This window comes from Lissotriton helveticus, chromosome 7 (genome assembly GCF_964261635.1).
Source record: "Lissotriton helveticus chromosome 7, aLisHel1.1, whole genome shotgun sequence".
Classification (NCBI taxonomy): Eukaryota; Metazoa; Chordata; class Amphibia; order Caudata; family Salamandridae; genus Lissotriton; species Lissotriton helveticus.
Window position 1 is genome coordinate 1,409,940,923 of NC_136068.1, and position 24,442 is coordinate 1,409,965,364.

The 24,442-nt window shown below is 44.5% G+C and overlaps 2 protein-coding genes across 2 annotated transcripts in view; one reads left to right on the forward strand and one right to left on the reverse strand.

Moving 5' to 3' along the window:
• DNAH9 (dynein axonemal heavy chain 9) overlaps positions 1-24,442 on the reverse strand; it is a 1,695,107-nt gene that overhangs the window by 1,417,084 nt on the left and 253,581 nt on the right. The window lies entirely within an intron of this gene.
• Positions 11,009-12,121, forward strand: LOC144767438 (beta-1,3-galactosyl-O-glycosyl-glycoprotein beta-1,6-N-acetylglucosaminyltransferase 3-like). The gene has a single exon (XM_078650870.1). The coding sequence runs from the start codon at positions 11,213-11,215 to the stop codon at positions 12,119-12,121; it is 909 nt and encodes a 302-aa protein (XP_078506996.1). The 5' UTR covers positions 11,009-11,212.

The following is a 24,442-nucleotide window of genomic DNA, read 5'->3' on the forward strand; positions in this document are numbered from 1 at the left end:
CGCTCAGGTAGCCGAAATCATTGCATTGACACGTGCCTGTTTAGCAGGTAGCAAAATTAGAGTCACCATTTATACCGATAGCCAATATGGTTTCGGTGTGGTTCATGATTATGGGCAATTGTGGTCTCAGAGAGGTTACATGACCTCCTCTGGTTCGCCTATTCGAAATGGGGCATTTGTGCGACTGTTGTTAGAAGCATTACAAGGTCCGGCAGCAATTGCGATCGTTAAATGTGTAGCCCACACCAAAAATACAGATTTTGTGTCACAAGGTAATCGATATGCAGACGAAGTTGCTCGCTACTGCGCGGAGCAAGGATATTCTTTCACGGAAGTGGAAGTAGGTGGGACTCAGGAAAAGACAGAGTTAAACATGATGCTAGAAACAGTTGATACTTGGGATGATTTAAAAGACATGCAAGAGAAAGCACCTGATTCTGAGAAAAAGGTATGGGAAACAGCAGGTTGTGTGAAAAGTGAAATGGATTTGTGGGTTTCAGCAGATGGAAGGGCAGTATTACCTGATGAACTAGTGAGTAGAATGGCACGACAGATACATGGTCCAGTACACTTAGGAAGGGATGCCATGCTGAGGTTATTTAGGCAGACTTGGTATAATCCTAGGTTTAGGATTGCAGCAGAAGCAGTGTGTCAGAGATGTGTCACCTGCCAGCAATTGAACGTAGGGAAAAGAACACCAGTTACAATGAGTCACATTGGGAGGTCTGGGGGGCCTTTCAACAGAATGCAATTAGATTTTATTGAGATGCCAAAAATCAACCGCCTCAGGTATGTTCTGGTGGTTGTATGCATATTTTCCAGATGGGTTGAAGCATACCCTACACGCAGGTGCGACACACTCACAGTAGCAAAGTTGTTGCTTAGAGAGTTGATCCCGCGCTTTGGGGTGCCGACCTCTTTGGAATCAGACAGAGGAACTCATTTCAACAGCGAAGTTGTGAAGATGCTTTGCTCTGCATTAAACATTGATCAGAAGTTGCACTGTAGCTATCGACCAGAGGCTTCAGGTATCGTGGAGCAGATAAACGGAACTCTAAAATCCCGAATAGCCAAAGTATGTTCATCGACGTCCTTAAGCTGGCCTGATGCTTTGCCCTTGGTACTCATAAGTATGCGTAGCACACCAGACAGGAGGACAGGTCTCTCTCCACATGAGGTTTTAATGGGGAGGGCAATAAGACTTCCGTCTGTTCCAACTACAGCTTTGTTGAATATTACAGATGATCTGATCCTGGATTATTGCAAGGGACTTTCGATGTCATTCATTCTGTGTCTCTTCAGGTGCAGGCTGCTGAAGTTCCATCTTCAAGAGACCTATGTCACGACTTGTGCCCTGGTGACTGGGTCCTTGTGAAGAAACACGTCCGGAAGAACTGCCTAGACGTGCGTTGGAAGGGGCCCTACCAAATAATCCTGACAACGAATACTGCTGTAAAGTGTGGAGGGCTGCCAAACTGGATTCATGCTTCCCATACTCGAAGAGTTCCAGCACCCTTAGAAGAAACAGCTCCTCTCACAGATGAAAATCCAGCTGTGGACGGCGAACCACTAGAGGGGATCAGTCAAGCTGTGGGGGTGTCGGAAGAAGTTGGGAGTGCTACAGATCCAGAAGAAGAAAGACAGGACGACAGTGAAACTGAAGATGCCATCGAAGGAGAAAGTTGCTGTGAATACGGCTCAGACACAGATCAAGACAAGAGTGATCAAGAACCGAGTGTGAGGACAAGAAATTGGAGAACAAGGCGTGGAGAAGCTAGTTGGCCTGAAAGAAAGAGGAGGTCGAGCTTGAAGCCAACTCCAGAGAGAACTCTTGCTCCTATATCTGAAGACTCGGATCTGGACGGAGGTGCACAAAGACAGGAACAGGAAGGTCCGAGAAGATCGAGGAGGGTGCGAGTGCCCTGCAGAAGATACGCTACTCCTGAGTGGACCTACCTAGCTGCAGATGTCCAGTGCACGGAGATCTGGGAGGGTGAGGGAAGTGACATTGACCAGTACTGACCCAATCATAACATTGGAAGTAGTGTTGTTGATACCCGGAGTGGAGGTCGAAGGGTTGCTGACACTCACTATTCCTAATCCTCCTTATCTGAGCAGGATAAGAGAACTGGTTTTAAACAGAATAGAATTTCCGACTTTTTGTTCAATGAGGCCAACACCCGAGGAGATCATTCTTCGTTTGGAAATATTAGAATACGTGATTAGAGCCGCTGGAACACGTATCATTCCAGATTGTTAAAGACTTTGTAAATAAACAGATTGAAAGATGACCTAGCGCCAAGTGGAAGAAGAAGAAATTTAGGGACTTCCCATTTAGTGGACGGAGAAGGGCTAGGGTTGTCTGTTGCTATAGAACTCAAAGACTGATCTTGCGGAAGGGATTATCAGCTTCCAGGTGTGGTTCGGAAAGACTGAATAAGCAAAGAAAAGAGACTTTGTATTGTGAAAGAAAATCAGAACTACACTGTCTTGAGATCATGGAGGCCGGCAACCCAAACCGCAGGACAAAATGCATAGTAGGCACACTTTTAGTGGGAATAATTTTCCTTATAGTTTTAGTAGTTACTATATCATATGTAGTGGGACATGAAAATGAAGAAAAGGCAACAAAGGAAGCATAAATTGTATCGATACAGAAACCTACTACTGCTGGTCAAAGGGGGGACAATACAGAGAAAGATAAAGCTTTACTAGCAGCAGAGACTCGTAGGTTGCATATGGATGAATCACAGGGAAATTTCAAATCAAATGCATATGCTAAATTGCTTTATGAATATATTGATGCTATGGAGGCAAAAGATTGCTACGTGTGCATGCAATTGCCAGCCTCTGTAGACGAAGGTATTAGATATCATCATCTTCCATTGACTTATGGAATCACATGTAGTTTGTTGCTTAGTATATTTTATGAACGTGATGGTTTTGAATATTATTTTTCAAATTTTGATGCTGTTTTACCAGAAGTTCCAAACTACAAGCACATGAACAAGTGGGATTATTATAAGAGTGAAGATAGACTAAAGAAATGTTTCATTCCTTGGAAAACGTTAGATACTTCCCATGCCCGAAGAAATAATTTGACTTGTAAAGTGTCAGAAATTGAGAAAAGGTTTATAGGGCAGGTGGATGATCGGTACAGGAGACAGAAGATCTTAAAAGCTTCAGGCCAATGGAAAACAGATTGGACAGAGGAAGAAAGGTCACACCAAAGAAAGGGTAGTAATGGTCCAATAGCTTTAGATCGAGAGAAAAAAGGGAAACTGTGTATATATAGGGGTAAAACCTATGATGAGAATGTGTTTGTGGGAGAAGTAAATTGTGAACATGCTTTCCAATTAGAATATTATACCAAGGATTTCTTGAAGGGAATGCAGGTGATCCCGAATGTATATTTTGTTTGTGGAAGAAATGCATACGTGAAACTACCGGATAATTGGTATGGATCATGTTACTTAGCAATTGTCTTCCCCAAGATATACCATGCTAAGGATCTAGAAATTATAGAGGGAAGAACTCAAGCTAGAGGAAGAAGGGATGTAAGCGATGAGGAGGTAGTTGGAGACGTATTCGGTGCTATGTTTCCTCTTTTAGGGATAGTACTGAATGATGTCAAGATCAGAAGACTGGCAACAGTTGTAGATAGGTTGTCCGCCAGTACTGCTAGATCATTAATGCTGGTGGAGGGAGAGATGCAATCGATAAGGGCAATGGTTCTTCAGAACCGACTTGCTCTAGACGTTCTGTTAGCCAAAGAGGGAGGAGTCTGTAAGGCTTTGAAGGTTCAGGAATGTTGTACTTACATTCCAGACAATTCAAAACCTCTAGAAAAGTATATACGGAACATCACTGAAATTCATCATGAGATTGAGGATTTGACACAGGTAAATGTGTGGGAAAAAGTAGGTCATGGAATGGGTAAAGTTGGAGGTTGGTTTGCCAACCTAGGAAAGGGTTTCATTTGGTACATACTGAAACCTATCATCATAATAGTGGTTTGTATAATCACTTTGTGGGGATTGGTGCGGCTGTACCAATGGTATAGATCAAATAGGTTGCAGAGATCCATGAGAGAGCAGGAGAGGAGATTAGCTGCGATGCAGGATAATCAGTACAGGAGTCTGAGGGCTCTAGAGATGATGAAACGAGAGAGGACTACAACGAGTGCAGTTTGATTTAGTTCATACCTCAGGGATGGTGTTGTGATGGTGATGACTACTAAAAGTCATCAAAGGGGGGAACTGAGAGAGCGCAAATCGAGAAAAAAATAGAAGTGCATCATATTTACAAGCACGTTGCATTAGTTTAGTAAAGATTACATAAGAGTGTCGAATTTATAGAGTGAAAATACCTAAGAGTGTTTAATTAAAATAGAATGCATATATCTGTGTGAAAAGCTAATATAGAAGTGTGTAGAGATGTTAGAATGATGTTGAAATTCCATGTTATGTGGCTGTTGTAGAGGAGAATGTAATACTGATAAACGTAGAAATGTGTAGGCCACATGGCAGTTCACAGAGAATGAAGGGTGCTGTTACACTCTCACATGATATGGATTTTAATGTTGTTATAATTCAAAGTATTATTGATCATAGAACTGAAATATATGTTTTATAGAAGTGTTTCATATAACCATTGTGTGTAATGAGTTAGAATACTGTTTAGACTAAGAAATTAAAGGTTTATAGAGTGCACAGGCCCGTTTCATGTAATTCTAATAGGCCTGAAAAGATAAGTTCATTTCTTTTGATCTGCATGTGTTAGTTAGAGGAATGTCATGTTAAGCTTAAATTGCAGAGACTGCTCGATGGTTTACGACTTAGAAGATATGGTGGCGGCCGGAATTTGGGGCCCACTGTACAAGTGTCTGTTTGCAGGTGCGAGGAGGTTCCAATCAAGAGAGTGATGAATAGGGTTTTGTTCAGAGAGCCAGGCACAGGCCTGGAGGAGGCTTCAGGAATTTCCTGGGGGGTACCGTCCTGCCGGAGAAGAGCCTGAGAAGCAAGGTCAACGCTAACGATGGGCCCAGAGGAGTATCAGCATGGAAAATGCCAGAACTGACACCACGTGAGGGGCGTCTCTAAAGGGTGTTTCTATTGTAAATGTGATTTTTGTATTAGGGACAGCACCCCTGGGTGGAGTTAGGGCAGATGGTCTGAGGAACCTAAGAGAGCGGATGGGTAGGCAGATAGGATAACTGCGAGACACTGATTCACAACGAAGACTAAGGGAAGTGAGTGATCTTCTTTGGAAGTCACCACGGCTGACACCTTTTTATGTTAAGATTTTACTAAGTAGGGATGTCACTTAGTCTAGTGTAGGGACAGTCTAATCTGGATTTTCTTCCTTTCTGTAAATGACTCATAAGCTACAGCTTGTGTCTATTCTTGCAACTCTGATGATTTTTTAATTGGTTTTGGTGATATTCTTCTGCCGACTAAGAGCATTTAGAAAATGTATGTTTGTATTGATACCAGTATATCTTTTGAACCTTATTTTGAGATGTTTGTATCTCCAGTTAACTTTGGCTTTATAATAAACTTTTAAAACGTATTCGTAGTAAGTGGTTCTTTAGAGTGGTGTAAGTCCTTAACTGATTGACCTAGTAGTGGATTGCCTTTTACTCTATGACAGGTATCAACGGTTCAGTCGACCTGAGTTGGGATCTAGACCTAAAGAAATAGATCAGAAATCCCGCCGTAACAGTTACATAACATAAAATGTATATTTCTAGAGAACAACATTCAACTCGGAGCAGGCTCCTTGGTGCTACTGACAGATAACAGATGTTTGCTGTTGCACAACGTAATCGTGCTCGTTTTATCAACCTCGGAAGGATGAAAGGTTGAGGTGACTCACCAGGACTCATTCCTGTGACCATGAGGGTGAATACCGATGACTGGAATCGATGTAGAAGTAAACTAAGTAACCAGACCCAACGTCTTAAAGTTAGCCCAGTTCCCAAAATGCAACCAAATTGCGTTTTTTCCCAATCATACTTACTGAATCCAATTTCATTTGAACATGATTTCACAGGTGCAACTGCAGCCTACTCTGCAGGGCACCGCCCCTACATGTTCCAGTTTCAATATTCCAAATGCAAGCACTGTTTTGAATTAAGGATTGTGTGATGAAGATAGAAGAATTAAAAAAAGATATATATTTCTTTATGTACAAAGTGCACTTACACAGACATTCCCTATCATGGCGATAGGTGTGCAAAAAAGGGAGAGGAGAGAAAGGAGAAAAAAGAATGAAAGGTCTGTTCATTGACATTTCTATTTCTACAGGTGATACCTGCCTATAGGCCACTCCTTAAGGTGCAGATGCTGCATGTTTCTTCTCTCCCCCTTTCAAACTGAAGACTGTAGGGCACTTACTCTTGTACCTTTTGCTCTTGTAGAACTCAGCTAATATTGGCTTTACTATATGTCCCTTGGACAGCGCTATATGGGTGACATCCTACGGCAGAATTATTTATCGTGATCATTTGCGGTCGGCAGTGCTCGCGGGTGGGATGGCGGGAGCGAGAGTTCGTTGGTGGGGGGATTCGCAGGGGAGTCATAGGGGCATTGTGATGCGTCGGGAAGCCGCCCAGCCAGGGGCTAATGGGGTGGCCATGTTCTCCATGTAGGCTGCTTTGCAGCCTGCATGGAGAAAGGGCAGCGTGCACATGACCGGTTTGGGCAGCTCGAGATGGTGGACCAAAACAGTCTTTGCGCACTCAGGAGTGTGCAAACCACTCCTCCCCTGACCTGCTGAAAGAGCAGAGCAGCCCCGCCCGCAATGCACAAAGGAAACGAAATGGTAATAACTTTAAGTTATTACCTTTTTATGTTTTGGCTTTCTCACACTGCAAAAAAGCAGTGGGGGGACGCACCTCCGCCCTGGCGGAGGAGCCTCCCCTGATCGTGATATAGTATTGTGATTCACCCTTTGGATTGGTTTCTTACACAGTGGAAGCAAGTGTCTGCTTTTAATGTGCTTCACATCTCTGTAGTTAAACTTTTATTAGAGCTGCCCTTTTTCTTGTGCCTAGGTTGCATACAAGCGTATGTCCTTTGCTAGTGCTCCCTTAGGCCCACATATTGATAACCTGGTTGCATGTTTCAACGTAATTGACCCAAATGGCATACGTTCACATAAGAACATCAAAAAAAATATCTCATGGATAGTTCTTTCCAATAAAGCCTTTGGAAGAAAAATATATTTAATTGCTTAACAGTAATCTGTTTTGGTTGTTTCTTTGTATTTATCGTCTACTTTATCTAAGGCTCTTTGCATTGCCTTCAAGGCCATCCACAAACGGGACCAGGCTTCCTGAAGAGGTCCTTGTGTGGTTATGCTCCCAATAGAACCTTGCGCTCATCAACTGCCAACCTACTGATGATCCCTCAAACAAAAAAAGTTTTGTGGGATGACAGAAGATTCACTGTCTCCACAGCTAAACTATGGAACTCCCTTCCTCTGCATATCAAATCCTGCCCAAATGTAATTGCCTTCAGGAAGCTGATAAAAACGTGGCTTTCCAATCAATAAGCTCTCCACCTCTGGCTCCATTCTCTACACAGTCCACAGCACCGAGACACTCAAGGGTATTTGCGCGCTCTACAAATTGCTTAAATAAATAAAATTAATTTAAAAAGCAACACCGTTTTCGTTTTGGCTGTGTTGTACAGTAGCATAAATAAATGTACTCAGGGGATTGCTCAAACATAGCAATAACATGTTTGAATTAACAAATCATTTAATATAGTTTTTTTTATATATGCTGTCACCAGACCTGCCAACTTTGAAAATAGTTTTCCCATGTGAGAGGATGGGGGCAGGGTCTTAAAAGGGAGGTGTGGGTCTTTGGCATCCTTGGCGTGTTTTTCCCCCTAACGTTTTGCCTTCAATCCTCCTGCTTTGCTGACTTCTGCACATGTTACACCTGCTAATCAGTGATGAAGTGTTTATGCTCACACCCTAATACATGGTAGGATATGATTACAATCAACTGACTTATTTAATTTACTTGTAAGTCCCTAGTAAAGTGGCACTACCTGTGCCCATGGCCTATAAATTAAATTCTACTAGTGTACCTGCAACACTGATTGTGCTGCCCACTCAGGTAGCCCTTTAAACATGCCTCATGTCTGCAATTGCAACATGTGAATCCAGTTTTAAACTGTCATGTCAACCTGACAAATTAAATCTGTTGGCAGGCCTAAAGCTTTATTTTCAATACATATAAGTCAATCCTAATGTAGGCCCTAAAAAGCCCAGAAGGCAGGGTGCATTGTATTCAAAAAGTGGACATGTAATTTACGTTTTACCTATCCTGGTAATAAAAAACTCATAAATGTGTTTTTCACTACTGTAAGCTCTACCTCTCCCATAGGATAACATTGGAGTTGCCTTATTACATTTAATAAGCTTTAACTTCCAAATGGTTACAGGTGCCCAGTTTATGTTTGGTGTCTTTGGAATTGTAAAGAAAAATCCTCTCTCGTGGTGAAGTCAGATGTTAACTTGCGATTTTGAAAATTACACTTTTAGAAAGTTGCAATTACTAGGGGGTTGGGCCTGTATTTTGTCATTAAGGTTAGGTCACTATATATTCTTAAATAAAGAGAGTCTTGCCTTTATTGATGATAAGTAACAACACATTTGATTCAATGTAGTGGGTACGAAACCTAAATAGCGTGACCACATTTTTAAAAGTGTGGCCACACTAATTAAGTTTTCTGTCAACTACACAGAATCACATGTGTTGTTAGTTAATGTCAGTAAAGGCAAATCTCTATTTTTTTCAGCACTTTTAGAAAGTTGGTATTTCCCTGCTTTAGCCATTTAGTGCCTGCAGCCTGTCACTGGGTCACATGACTGGATGCAGTTGGCAGTTGGACTTTGTGTATTTCTCCTAGACAGCAACACACAATACATAGCTTAGATGTGCCTGGATAAGATGGGAGGGTGGAGCAGGGCACAGCTCTACTGACTCTTGAATAGGCTGTGTCCTGCCTCCACACTAAGGGCTGTGTACCCCCAACAGTTATTCTGGTGCCAGAGCAGTGAAGGTAGGAAACATATGCACTGCAAAGGGAAACCTCTAGAAGCTTTTCCAACTTCAATAGAAGGTCTGGGTATAAATATTGGACCTCAGAAACCAACACGTCAGTACTCTTCTGGCCCTGAGGAGATTCTGTCAGGAAGATGGACTGCTGTGCAGCTGAAAAGACTGCCACTGTGCTGGGCTGCTGCCCTGACCGGAATGTTGAACTCAGGACACATGAGTGACTTCAAGGGCTAGTTGGCTGGCATCCTAACTACAGCCTTAGGAATAGAAGGCTCCAACAACCTTGAACCCAGCACCTGGACTCTGCCATCTGTGAGTCCTATCCTACTAAGTGGTGCCACCCCAGGCCTGAACACTTGGAAGTGGGTATGAAAGTACTGTGCCTGCCCATTGGTGGATCCAGTAGAGCCAATGCATCTCCTCTGCTATGCAGCGCAACCCTAAGGGGAAACAACGCATCACCTCTGCTGTGAGGATTCGCCCAGTACAAGGACCCAGCATCAGCAATGCAGCCCCCATCTGAACAGCCACTGCACGATGCCTCCCCAACGAAGGCCTTTGAACTGCGAATCTCTAGTCAATGGCAGGCTTGACAATGATACAGGATCTCGCACTGCAGCCTCACAGTTCCCCGGGTCCGAAGCCTTGGCTGCACAATGCATCCTTGATGCTAGACTTTGCTTTGCAAGCCCATCATCACCAGGATCCTCGACGATGACAAAGAGCTTACTGCAAACTGCAAGGTATATGTGAGAGCTATATGTTTTTTTGCCCAGTCTTTCATTATCCTAACCTTGCCAAAAGGGTTCATTTGAGTAGAAAACCATTCTTATTATTAAAAAAAACCTCTAACAATGATATTATGTTTTAATTCTGAATTTGTGCTTTTCCAGAATAAGGACTCTTAAACTATATTGCCTACCAGTTTTGATGAGATGTCACTCCTACACTACACCTTGTAGTCCTGTCTGATGTAACATTTCCTATGCACTGATTTAAAAACATATGATTGTCTCTCTGCAATGTGTGTGTGATGTAAAGTGCTCTGACACCTTACACTGGTATGAGTGGTGCTACAAAACTAAATGAATCTGAGAGACAGAGGTGCTGGAGACTTGAGGGGCACTGTTAAAGGGCGATGGTGAGGGAATCCGTGGCAGAGGTGGTCATTGGGGGTGGGGGCGGGGGGGGGGGCGCCAACAAACATTGTCGAACAGGGCGCCACCAGTGTTAAAGCCGGCCCTCGGGCCCTGTACATACTTTTACAATCACCAAGGAGCCCAAACTGTAAAAAAGGGGATATTCTTCAGGCCCTACACACAAAACAAAATGCAGTCAGAGGTAGTTATTTGTCTGCCTCCTTCGTTTCCAGTGCTGGAAAAAAAATTGAGAGAAATATTCGCCGCGTTCATTTTCGGCACTCACGGCGCAGAGCCATGTGAGCCAGGACAAATCCCTGAAGTGCGACATCAACGAAACTTTCCCATTATTTTTCAACTGTCACGACGTGATTTACTGAGGTCAAAGTGCCCGGGAAAACAATGTAGTATTCCTGCCCAGTCTATTCCTAACTCAAGCCCGCCAACTGTAGCACAATGCCCGGACAGGCAGGTGTGCCGCCGCTCCGGTTCGGGACTATATTATGGGCATGCAATTCTTTTATTGTCCTTATTAAGTCTCAACTAGCGGGACATAGTTTACTATTACTGCACAGGACTCTTCTGGAAATATTGGGCTCCCTCCAGCATGCTTGGTCACAGGCCCCTGCAGAAACAGTGCGCCCTGCTTTCTGTGGCGTCTCTCGCTGCGCTGCTCCTGTATTTCTCACAGCAATATCCGCTCCTCGAAGTGTGCATGCGCCCGGGGCCTCCACGCGGCACGCATCCGGGGTCTCCAAGCGGCCCAGTGATTGACCACGCACTGCGTCAGTCCCTTCACATTTCTCCCAGTGGCCGAATAAACTGCTCTAGAGTCATCCGCGGAGAGGAGACGACGGAGGAACGAAAAAAAATCCCTGCTGCCGAGGAAGGGTTTTTGAATGTGACTTCGGACTGCCGCTTCTACAGGGAAAGCAGAAGATTTATTCCTGTAGCCCTGAGCAGGGAGGAAGAGCGCTTCCCTATCGCATACTCCATGGTGGTGCATGGACAGATTGAGATGTTTGAAAGGCTCTTAAGAGCAATATACACCCCGCAAAATATATACTGTGTTCATGTGGATGACAAGTCTCCCGAGGTCTACAAGCAGGCAGTAAGAGCCATCGTGTCGTGCTTTCCCAACGTGTTTGTGGCATCAAAGCTGGAAAGAGTGGTTTACGCATCGTGGCTAAGAGTTCAAGCCGATCTCAACTGCATGGAGGACCTACTGAAAAGTCAGGTGCCTTGGAAGTATCTTTTAAACACATGCGGCACTGACTTTCCAATAAAGACCAATGCTGAAATTGTAAGAACGCTCCAGGTGCTGAATGGGAAGAACAGCCTGGAGTCTGAAAAGCCATCAGAGTCAAAAAGGGGGCGATGGGCCTTTCACTATGAGGTTCACGACTCCATCGTCAAAACAGAGGTTCAAAAAAGTCCACCTCCCATAAAATCCCCCATGTTTACTGGAAATGCTTATTTTGTGGTTTCAAGAGAGTTTGTGGAGTATATATTTAGAAAAGACACAGATGTGGAGAAACTGCTGGAGTGGGTAAAGGACACCTACAGTCCGGATGAGCACCTCTGGGCCACGCTGAACCGCATGCCTGAGGTCCCTGGGTCTTCACCATACAATTCCAAATATGAAATGTCTGACATGAATTCAATGGCAAGAGTCGTGAAGTGGGTGTATCTGGAAGGGAAAATCAGTGATGGCGCCCCTTATCCACCTTGCACAGGCACTCACCGCAGTTCAGTCTGCGTCTACGGAGCGGGAGAACTGAAGTGGCTTCTCCAACAGCACCATCTCTTTGCCAACAAATTTGATCCTACAGTTGATAACATAGTAATCCAGTGCTTGGAAGAGTATCTCAGACTCAAAGCTCTTTATGGAACTGAGCTATAATGATGTCTATTTAAAACACATGAACCGTGTAAGTTAAAATTATATAAAAGATGTGCTTTCGCTAAAAGCCAAACTGTAAAGCAACTTGTGTTTTAACGCTTCCTGTTCAATCCTACTTTACTTTGTGAGCCCACATCATTTGCTACACTTATTATTCCCTTGTTAATTGTAATAAATGAACATGGTCATTCATTCGAGTAAGGAGTGAGCGCTAGTGATAAAACACCAGTCTCCCACTGATTTTAAAGAGCACAGCCGAAGACTGCAAAGCACTATTCTTTCATCACACCCGAGGGACTGTTTGAAATCGAATTGCAATTTTAACTAAATATGAAAACTAATTTGATTTGAATTTCAAATGGTATTTCTTGCAGCACATATTAGTCGGTGACACATTTGGGCGTTGTGTTATTTAGTTGAATTTCAAAATTGCAATTTTAACTAAATATGAAAACTAATTTGATTTGAATTTCAAATGGTATTTCTTGCAGCACATATTAGTCGGTGACACATTTGGGCGTTGTGGTGTTTAGTTGAATTTCAAAAGCAGCAAGTGTATACAATTCCTGTGCATTAGTATTGTTTGGGGTAAAAAGTTTACAAGCTTCTCATTTTCAAATGCCTTATATGATGTCATGTTTAAATATGAGTTCAATACAATTAAGACCCTCAAAATTAGAATAATAATCAGAAGGCAAAAACATTTTTTTTAACAAATTTATATTATAAAATTGCAATAATGTAGTCTTTCGTTTATTAAAACAAATTGTAAAACCTTCACAGCCGACCATGTCATTGGCTACCTAATATACTAGATAGGTGGTATGTTCCATACACTTACATGCGGTGTAACCAAAACCAAGAGCGTTTCTGAAAAGTTTTAAATTATAGGAGGGGTTAGTTGCGATATGTGCCAGGGGGCTAATGATCTCCCTGCTTTAGCAGCTAGGGGGGCGGGGGGGGGGGGCAGGGGGGAGTTTTTCATGGTCTTCTGTCTGCAGTTCGGCAGACAAAAGCTCATAATCAACGCTATAAAGAAATATAGCACCAATTCAACGCTGTAAGGGAATGTAGCATCAATAGAAGAGCAAGCAGGAAAGAGCGAAAGATGGGTAAACGGAACAGGAAAATATAGAAGGAATACTGAATTGAAGGGAGGGTGACAAGGAGGATAGATGGCAGAGTGGCTAGATGCATGTGTGAGTGTATCGATGGATGGGAGCATGGCAGAGTGGAAGGGTGGATGCATGGTAGACGGCATGGTGGATGCATGGCAGAGTGCATGGATGGATCCATGGCAGAGTGCATGGAAGAATGGAAGGCAGAGTGGGTGGATGGACGCATTGCAGAGTGAATGAATAGATGGATGGGAGAGTGGATGAATGGATCATGGCAACGTGGATGGATAGATTCATGGCAGAGTGAGTGGATGGATGGATGGCAGAGTGGATGGGTGGAAGGAAGGAGGGCAAAGTGGATTGATGGATGATGAATGAATGGATGGATAGATGGCAGAATGAATGGCCGAGAAGAAGGATGGCAGAATGGATCGATGGAATAGGAACGATGGAATGAAGGATGAAAGAAGGAGGATGACAGAATATAATGATGAAATACAGGATCGAAGGGTGAAACAATGTAGCGGGTGAACGGAAGGGTGAAAGAATAAATGGATAGATGCTTGGATGGAAGGGAAAAGGAAGCTGTTGTAGAGAGGGTAGGGATCACTTGCTTTGTTTGCTTGGTGCCACCAGAGCTTTAGCTCATAGTGGGGGTATTTTAATTTTCAGGCTACTCACTTGATGTGTGCTGTATCTGCTTTGTGATAAGTATCGGTAGGTCAATACTGCTGATATTTATTGGTGGAAAATGCTCTGTATTGACTGGAATATGCATATTTTGGCACGTTAAACACCAAAAACCACGTTATTCCCCTACAACAAATAATTTGGTGATATTTATTGCACTCAATACATTGTGACTCAGCAGAGTTGGATTGTATCAGGTGCCATATATATCACATAATTTACCAGGCAGCTCGTGATAAGGGCCTTGGATCCCTAATAGCTTTCAGTTTCTCCTATGATGTTCCGTCCTGAAAAAACGTCTTTCTAGCTTCAGGAACATTATTATTGTTTCTTCTTAGATAAAAGATAGGAAGGAGAACTCAATATTAGTTTTGTTAGACCAATTCAGTGCTTTATGTTGCTCTGCCTATTTTGAAACCTGGAAATAGGCTCTAAATGTCAAACAGAATCTTCATGAAAACAGCAACTTTTGCTGTCTGGAGTCCGACTGACATCGTCTCTGTGTTCATGTGTGTTCATTATCCAGGGGCGGCCTTGAGCATGTGCAAGATGTGTAAGCTGCACAGGTCCGCCAAACCCCAGGGGGCCGCCACGCCAATATATATCCTTAATATAATAATCCTCTGAGGATGGATACATATTTGCATGGCGGCCCCTGGCAGGTATTTGGCGGCCTCCGGCTCTGTTCCACTTCCAAACACCCTGACCCCCCCCCTTCACTGGCCTCTGCGCCTGCGTTCCTCCGGGGACCCCTAATTACGCTCCCTGCCCAGGGCCGCCATGAAGCCGGGGGCTGACCCCGCTGTTCCGGCAAACTACCGCCCCATCTCTCTTTTACCTTTTTTCTCAAAAATCCTGGAAGCCCATGTCACCACCTGTCTCTCGCAGTTTATCGAGAGTTCCAACTTCCTCGAGGGCAACCAAGCTGGCTTCAGACCCGGCCACTCTACGGAGACCGTGATCTTGGCCGTGCTGGATGCCCTGAGAGACGGTGTTGACAAGGGTACCCCCCAGGCCCTGGTACTGTTAGATCTGTCAGCCGCCTTCGACACGGTGGATCATAACATCCTTCTCCACCGTGTCGAGGAGGCTGGTATCCAGGGCCTGGCTCTGGCCTGGGTCAGATCCTTCCTGACGGGTAGGTCTCAGACCCTAAGCCTTGGTGCTTTTAGGGCTCCTAGAGAGCATTCGCTCTGTGGGGTCCCCCAGGGTTCTTCTTTGTCCCCTCTTCTTTTCAATCTTTATCTTCGTCCCCTTCTTTTTTCTCTGAGGCTGTGGGACGTCACCGTGTTTAATTACGCGGACGACCTGCAGCTCATCTTTTCTCTTAATTCCCCCTCTGCTATTTCTAACTTTCAGTCAGCTATGTCCCATATTCTCCAGTGGATGGGCCATAACCAGTTAAAATTGAACCCCGGTAAGACGGAGCTCCTCCTCCCTGGTAGGAGCTCCACTTTCTGGGGGCCTCAATTCTGGCCGGTGGAATTGGGCCCTTCTCCCACCCCTGTGGAGTCGGTGAAGAGCTTGGGGGTCACTATTGACTCCGCTCTATCCCTAGGGCCGCAGGTGGGGACCGTGGTCTCGTCCTGCATCTACCAACTGCGCAGGATCAGGAAAGTGGCATATCTTCTGACACCTGATGCCCTCCTGCAGGTTATCATGGCCCTCGTCCTCTCCCGCCTTGATTTTTCCAACTCGATCTACCATGGTCTGCCTAAAACATCGATGGGCAGACTACAGGTGGTCCAAAATCAGGCGGCGAGATTGGCCTTAGGGATCCCGAAGTGGCAATCTGCCAGGCCCCTTCTCGTTAAACTCCACTGGCTCCCTGTTGCTTCTAGGGCAGCCTTTAAGATCGGCTGCCTCATTTTCAAATCTTCGGCTGGCTCCTGCCCCATCTTTGTAAAATCGCTCATCCGACCCTACTGCCCGTCCCGCAATCTGAGATCTTCCTATCTCCATTTCTTGACTGTTCCCTCTTATAAGCTCTGCAGATCCGGAGGCCGGAGATTTGCATACCTGGCCCCCAAGCTCTGGAACTCCTTCCCTCTCTCTCTTAAAATCTCCAACTCTCTGACCCTTTTTCGTAAATCTCTAAAAACCTGGCTTTTCCCTCAATCTGGTTAGTCTCTCTGTCCCCTCTATTTCCAACCAGCGCCAGGAAACCCATGGTGTCAGTGCGCTTTATAAGCACCCCTTACGATACGATACGATGAACCTAGAGTCGCCCTTGCATTACCAGTAACTCGGGGCAGATTTACAAGAAAGTGACTCATCTGTAGAGATGTGTCACATTCCCTGCATCTCCCTGATAGACCCTTGCGCCACCGTAGATGTGCCGTATTTACAATATGGCGCACCATGGCGCAAGGATTGACAGATGCGTCAGAAATTCTGACGCATCTGTTAGCTCAAAAGGCACACATTGCTGGAGTTGAGTCGCAAGCACAACACAACTCCAGCAATGCATGGCCTATCCTCATTGTGCTGTGTCACTCCTTATGCTTGCTCCAAGCAAGCGTAAGGCTTTGACACAGTGCGTCCTAGAAGTGGGGCAGTGAAATTTTCTAGATTTCACTGCGTCACTTCTTTAAAGTTTTTTTGCGTGGGAATGCCCCCTGCATACATTATACCTGATGCAGGTATAATGTGTCGCAGGGCTTTACAATGTGACGCATCTCCCTAGATGCGTCACATTGTAAATGGGATGCATTATTACGCCGCCGCTGCATCACAAAAAGTGACGCAACAGCAGCACAAAAATTACACAAGGGGCTTGTATATCTTCCTCCCCGTTTTTAGCTGCTTCTTTGAACATCTTATTTCGCTCTGGTTCATTTGCTTCACACTGGTCTATTAGAACCACTCACTATCTAAGAAAGTCATTCAGCCCCTGGAAGGAGCTAGGCACGGTGATTCTCTACCAAGGCCATTTCAGCTCTGACAATTCTGCATACTGACCCACTTCCCAGAGAGCTACTCTTCCTTCAATCTATGACTCTCCACACCCCCTTTCTTGCTTTCAACACACTTCCCTGTCCACACATCACATTTCGCCTCTCGACTGTCCTGCTGGTATGTGATAGGACGGGTGCATTTGCTAATTCCAAGTAGAACACACTGTGCTACAAGGAAGGTGATCTCCTGAGTTCGGTCTTCCATCCATGCATTGTGACAGTAACATTATCTCCATCGCAAGAAAACCAAAACTATCACTGCACCAATGACAACCTCCAACAGCCTCTCAAGAATGCTCAACTGACTTCTTCTTTCCACTGCCCTTCGAGGAAAATAACTATCAGTCTGGCTCTAACATCACTCATATTTTCCGATCATCTGAAAATATGTAGACTCAGCCCCTTCAGAAAATGTAAACTGTTGGACCCATTGTCATCCCTCACATACAATCTCGCCTCAACCCCACCTGTAGCCTCAGCCTTTCCGTGGAGTCTGACCTTCCTGCAGCACCTGCTAGATGGTCTCCACCGTTGTAGGGCCTCAGACAGCCACAACCGGCACCGGTGGATTACAGAATGGACCTACCACCCTCAATCAAAAGATTCTCTGCAGCACTGACAATTACTTACAAGATATTCTCTCACTCGCCCCACTACTTAGAGTCTTCATAACTAATCCATTCAAGTCTTCCGAGGCCAGTTCTTGGTACCTATTGCACTGCAACATTTTTGTTTATTTTCCTACGCCCACCTACTCGCCCACCCACGCACAACCCGCTTTCTTTAGGTTCTATCAATACACCTCACTCTTGCCTTCCCATTCTCGGAAGCGGTTCCCTATGCCAAGTGGTTTTTTTTTCGAAAATTAAATTGTAAATGCTGAATAAATATATATAGTTCACGTAATTTGGCCCCAAGGTTGCCTTATCTTGCCGCAAAGAAGTACTCGTCATATTTCCACATACACAAATCAATACATTTGGGCCAGCATGTTATTTTATTGCTTTAAAAATACCCAGTCCCACTGGTTACCCTAATATTCCACATCCTTGTTATATTTACATGGGCAAGTATATACTTGTGGAGCCTGTCATGAGCGCCATACATTATGCACAAGCCTTGGCAAACCCAGTAGGTCTGGCATCCTTTTAAAAAGAATTAAAGTGCATCTTCAATAATTGGCGATTTACTATGCATTATTGTGTAGATTGGCGAGTGGATGTGCGAATGGCTCAAAAGATAGATGAATGAATGGATAAGTGAATGTGTTCATATACAAGGCACGGATAGATGCTAGAGTAAGTGCGTGGATGCTTGCATGGGTGAGTAAATGAGTGTGTGCATGTACGGCTGGGGACAAGGTGCTTGAGGTCATCAGAGTTCCCTTTGGTCATTTTCCCTTCCTGCGTATATTCCTCAGTGACATTCTCATTCATTCACTCATTCACCATGATGCTCTCAGTCACTCACTAGACAATTTTCACATACGCTCACAGAAATTTCAATCACTAATGAAACACTTCTAGGTTGAAGAAAGCAATATATAATAGCATTTTCAACAATTATGCTGCACATGCTACTATATTTAGACTTCTACATAATGTGTTAGTATGATGCAAATAAATGGTATTCAATGACTCGACCTCTAAATGAGGACAGTCGGAGTTCAGCCTTAAGCTTGGCAATGTGCACTTGAAAAAGTTAGGCGTTACAGTAAACTCAATGAGCTACCGGCCAAGAATTTAAATCTTGGAGCTGCAATCACAATCTGCAGATAAGACTTACAGCCCATTTCAGTTTATGGGAAAAGCATTGATTTTCTTTTGAAAACGTATAAAAGAATGTGTCTTGATAAATGAAGGACTTTGGAAGGTCCATCTTTTCCTTGGTTTGTCATAGTGCTAGACATAAATCCAACCAAAAAACAACTACGACGGTGAGTCCTAATTCAAAGATACATGGACCTCTGGGCCCCAGTGCTACGGCACCTGTTGCACCGATGGAAGTTACGCCCTTGAAACAGCCATCATATTTTATTCTCATAGCTTTTGGCCCATTGAATAACTAGAGAAATGATGTAAGGTTGAGCAGAGAGAGGTAGAGATAAAAAGAGAAATATAAAGGGCGAGGGGTAGAGACGGAGCAGCAACGGGAGGGAGAGAGAAACCAAGAGAGAAAGAGAGACATTTTACAGTTAGAGATCCAGAAAAAAACGTATCCACTTAAAGGCTAACTCACACCACCAGGACAGAAATAGCTGAGGTCAAAGAGTGTTTTCCATGTGGGGGCCATATATGAAGTGCTGATGTTACAGCAGTGGTGTAGCTAGGGCTTTTGACTCCCATGGCGATACCACAGTTTGATGCTCAGTGCGGGTAATGGGGGGAGCTGGCGAACGACCACGACGAGTGGGGGGTGGGTGCTTCCGGGCACAAGAGAAGATGAGAGGGGGACAGCGGCGTTCGTGGCTCTCAGCCGCCACGCAAAAAGTGACCCTGGTGTGGACCGACCCGCATCCCCCTAGCTACACCACTGTGTTACAGTCATAGCAGATGCCTGACCTTACAAAGGAAAGAATGGCGTCTGGATAGTAGAAATTTTGGGAAGCACCAGAAACTTGCCTTTGGTATCACGTAAGGGAATGATTGGCAGGGTTCCTCGAGGGCATCCCTGGATGCAGCTGAGGCAGGGAGAAAAAGCATTTGCTATGTAATAGGTCTCGAATTATTAAAGATTGAGCTATTGGTGTTGCATTATTTAGCAATGCCAATAGCTCAAACTTTAATAATGCGAGACCTATTGAATTGCAAATGCTTGTTTTGTTAGTTTCAGGGCTTTGTTGATACTAAGAACACATAGGGCCTACAAAAGTTATCCCTCAGTGTATCAAATACAAGTTTACGAGATAAATGTGAAAGCGTATTTTCCATCTCGAACTGAATAATTCTGAGCTACTATGGGGCTGCCCTCGTAACAATCGCAGAGTATTTCCAGTCCCTTTGAATCATTTGTATGTGCCACTGTTTAACACCTTCGCTGCGGCGGCTATTCCGCCGCAGCGCTAAGGGGGCTGGGGGCCGCACGGCGCGCACATGCTGGTGACGGAACCGCTCCGTCACCAGCCGCGGTTGAGCTGTGCTCATGACGGAGCGGTTCCGTCATGGCCCCGCCCGCTCAATAGAACCCGCCGCGCAGGCGCGAAATCAGTGCCGCGCAGGCGCGTCGGGTGGGCCATGACGGAACCGCTCCGTCATCAGCACAGCTCTACCGCGGCTGATGACGGAGCGGGTCCATCATCAGCGCGGAAGAGGTTAAAGTAAAGCCTGTGTCACTGTTTTGGTGAAAAGTAAATACCCCCACCATGGCTGCCTTCATGGTATCGTCTGGTTGTTATTCTGGTGGTTCTTAACAACTGCTGGGCACATTTTGAGCAGCAAGGGGTCCTAAAGGCGCGTGTGGCTGATGGCACCAGTAAAATGGACGCCTCGCCTTTATGTAGACGTGTCATGAAGCAGTCAGTCACAGGTTAGACCGGTGCTGCGTGTGCTAGAAACGGACGGGAATGGGCTTACAAAGGCGGGATATGCGCCCGCCTTTGCCTAATTCCGTGCCACTTTTTTAAAAAAACTCGCTAAAGCCAATGGCAGGAGGCAAAAGCCTGCTCACACGCACGAGCGTGTGAGCAGCTTTCAGAACCCACTTACAAGAGGTCTAGCACTACGTGACAGTGCTGCGCACTGCAACGCAGGCACAAGACCTAAAAAGGCCTGGAGGCCATGCCCTTTTCCGAGAGCTCAGGAGTGCTTAATCTGATCCGGTAGTTGCAAATGGGGCCCACTGGCACTCATTATTGGGGACTGGCACTTATTTTTTCACATCACACTTTCGCCCAGAGAAAGAGAGAGAGAAAAACACAAAATGGTGTAAGGAAGAGAAAGATGGAAAACAGTGACAAAGAAAGAAAAGAATGATACAAAAGAACCTGAAAGAGAGAGATAAGGAGTCAGGAAGTGTCTCATGGAGGATTAAAGAGGCCTGAGGTTAAGTCGAGAGAACGCAGTCTTGGTATGCGGCACCCTGACATTCCAGAGTGCCAGCCGCGTGATTCTGAACAAAACTAAGGGATAAGGCAGGGCTGGTGCTAGACATGCGCAGTGTGGGCAGATGCCCAGGGCCTTGCACTCAACACACCAGCAAGGGGCCCTGCACCAGTGCAACACACAGCAAGTCCTCTTGTACCCCTGCCGATCCAACTGAAAGAAAGGTGTCTCCTTGCAATTGGGCCCAGGGGAGGGCTATCTCCCTGGGCCTTTCAGTGATGGTGGGGGGAGGCCTAGGGGAGGGAGACTATTAGGCCTGGCTTTTTCAGCTGGTTTATCCCCAGACGTTTTGCTTTTTGGCCTCCTGTTTCTGACCTGTCTTTGTTGGTTTTATGACTCTAGGCACTTTACCACTGCTGATCAGTGCTAAAGTGCATATGCTCTCCCTTTGTAAATTACTGTTATGGATTGGTGTTTCCATGATTGGCTATTTGATTTACTAGTCAGTCCCTAGCACCATGCACCATGTGTGCCCAGCGCCTGTAAATCAAATGCTGATGGTAGGCTTGCAGCAAGCATTGAGCCACCTACACGAGCAGCCTGTAAATGCAACTCTGGCCTGCCATTGCAGGGCCTGTGTGCAGTCTGGTACTGCCATGTCGAAATGCCAAGTGCGTCCACTTGTCAGGCCCTAACCTCCCCTTTTCTTACATGTCAGTCACTCCTAAGGTAGGACCAAGGTACCCCTGTGGGCAGGGTGCAGTGTATGTGAAAGGTAGGACATGTCCTGGTGTGTGTGGCATGTCCTGATAGTGAATTACTGCCAATTTCGTTTTTCACTATTGCAAGGCTACCTGTTCCCATTGGATAGAATGGGGAGTTTGTTTATAACATCTTATAAACATAATTGGCCCTGGGAACAAAGTTTAGTATGCCTGAACTCAGAATGTTAAAATGCATCTTTTAGAGAGGGTGTTTTTTTACATTCTGTGTTTGAAAATACCACTTTTAGAAAGTGGGTATTTTCTTGCCTAACCATCCAGTGTGCCTCTGCTAGGTTTGTGTATTGCATGACTGGCTTTTGGATGACAAGGGCTGTAGAGGGGCAGTGGCTCCAGAAGTCTGGGCTGGGCTGAATAGTCCTGGGCTGCATTTAGAGTAAGGGGAGGAGATTTCCTTTCACCTGCATGGGCCTGGTCTGCTTTCAACAATGCTGTTTCCACATCCTCTTTATGGAACTGAGCTATAATGATGTCTATTTAAAACACATGAACCGTGTAAGTTAAAATTATATAAAAGATGTGCTTTCGCTAAAAGCCAAACTGTAAAGCAACTTGTGTTTTAACGCTTCCTGTTCAATCCTACTTTACTTTGTGAGCCCACATCATTTGCTACACTTATTATTCCCTTGTTAATTGTAATAAATGAACATGGTCATTCATTCGAGTAAGGAGTGAGCGCTAGTGATAAAACACCAGTCTCCCACTGATTTTAAAGAGCACAGCCGAAGACTGCAAAGCACTATTCTTTCATCACACCCGAGGGACTGTTTGAAATCGAATTGCAATTTTAACTAAATATGAAAACTAATTTGATTTGAATTTCAAATGGTATTTCTTGCAGCACATATTAGTTGGTGACACATTTGGGCGTTGTGTTATTTAGTTGAATTTCAAAATTGCAATTTTAACTAAATATGAAAACTAATTTGATTTGAATTTCAAATGGTATTTCTTGCAGCACATATTAGTCGGTGACACATTTGGGCGTTGTGGTGTTTAGTTGAATTTCAAAAGCAGCAAGTGTATACAATTCCTGTGCATTAGTATTGTTTGGGGTAAAAAGTTTACAAGCTTCTCATTTTCAAATGCCTTATATGATGTCATGTTTAAATATGAGTTCAATACAATTAAGACCCTCAAAATTAGAATAATAATCAGAAGGCAAAAACATTTTTTTTAACAAATTTATATTATAAAATTGCAATAATGTAGTCTTTCGTTTATTAAAACAAATTGTAAAACCTTCACAGCCGACCATGTCATTGGCTACCTAATATACTAGATAGGTGGTATGTTCCATACACTTACATGCGGTGTAACCAAAACCAAGAGCGTTTCTGAAAAGTTTTAAATTATAGGAGGGGTTAGTTGCGATATGTGCCAGGGGGCTAATGATCTCCCTGCTTTAGCAGCTAGGGGGGCGGGGGGGGGGGGGGCAGGGGGGAGTTTTTCATGGTCTTCTGTCTGCAGTTCGGCAGACAAAAGCTCATAATCAACGCTATAAAGAAATATAGCACCAATTCAACGCTGTAAGGGAATGTAGCATCAATAGAAGAGCAAGCAGGAAAGAGCGAAAGATGGGTAAACGGAACAGGAAAATATAGAAGGAATACTGAATTGAAGGGAGGGTGACAAGGAGGATAGATGGCAGAGTGGCTAGATGCATGTGTGAGTGTATCGATGGATGGGAGCATGGCAGAGTGGAAGGGTGGATGCATGGTAGACGGCATGGTGGATGCATGGCAGAGTGCATGGATGGATCCATGGCAGAGTGCATGGAAGAATGGAAGGCAGAGTGGGTGGATGGACGCATTGCAGAGTGAATGAATAGATGGATGGGAGAGTGGATGAATGGATCATGGCAACGTGGATGGATAGATTCATGGCAGAGTGAGTGGATGGATGGATGGCAGAGTGGATGGGTGGAAGGAAGGAGGGCAAAGTGGATTGATGGATGATGAATGAATGGATGGATAGATGGCAGAATGAATGGCCGAGAAGAAGGATGGCAGAATGGATCGATGGAATAGGAACGATGGAATGAAGGATGAAAGAAGGAGGATGACAGAATATAATGATGAAATACAGGATCGAAGGGTGAAACAATGTAGCGGGTGAACGGAAGGGTGAAAGAATAAATGGATAGATGCTTGGATGGAAGGGAAAAGGAAGCTGTTGTAGAGAGGGTAGGGATCACTTGCTTTGTTTGCTTGGTGCCACCAGAGCTTTAGCTCATAGTGGGGGTATTTTAATTTTCAGGCTACTCACTTGATGTGTGCTGTATCTGCTTTGTGATAAGTATCGGTAGGTCAATACTGCTGATATTTATTGGTGGAAAATGCTCTGTATTGACTGGAATATGCATATTTTGGCACGTTAAACACCAAAAACCACGTTATTCCCCTACAACAAATAATTTGGTGATATTTATTGCACTCAATACATTGTGACTCAGCAGAGTTGGATTGTATCAGGTGCCATATATATCACATAATTTACCAGGCAGCTCGTGATAAGGGCCTTGGATCCCTAATAGCTTTCAGTTTCTCCTATGATGTTCCGTCCTGAAAAAACGTCTTTCTAGCTTCAGGAACATTATTATTGTTTCTTCTTAGATAAAAGATAGGAAGGAGAACTCAATATTAGTTTTGTTAGACCAATTCAGTGCTTTATGTTGCTCTGCCTATTTTGAAACCTGGAAATAGGCTCTAAATGTCAAACAGAATCTTCATGA

What these genes read in the sequence shown, in the direction of transcription:
- LOC144767438 (XM_078650870.1), top strand. Translation starts at nt 11,213, where the DNA reads ATGGTGGTGCATGGACAGATTGAGATGTTTGAAAGGCTCTTAAGAGCA.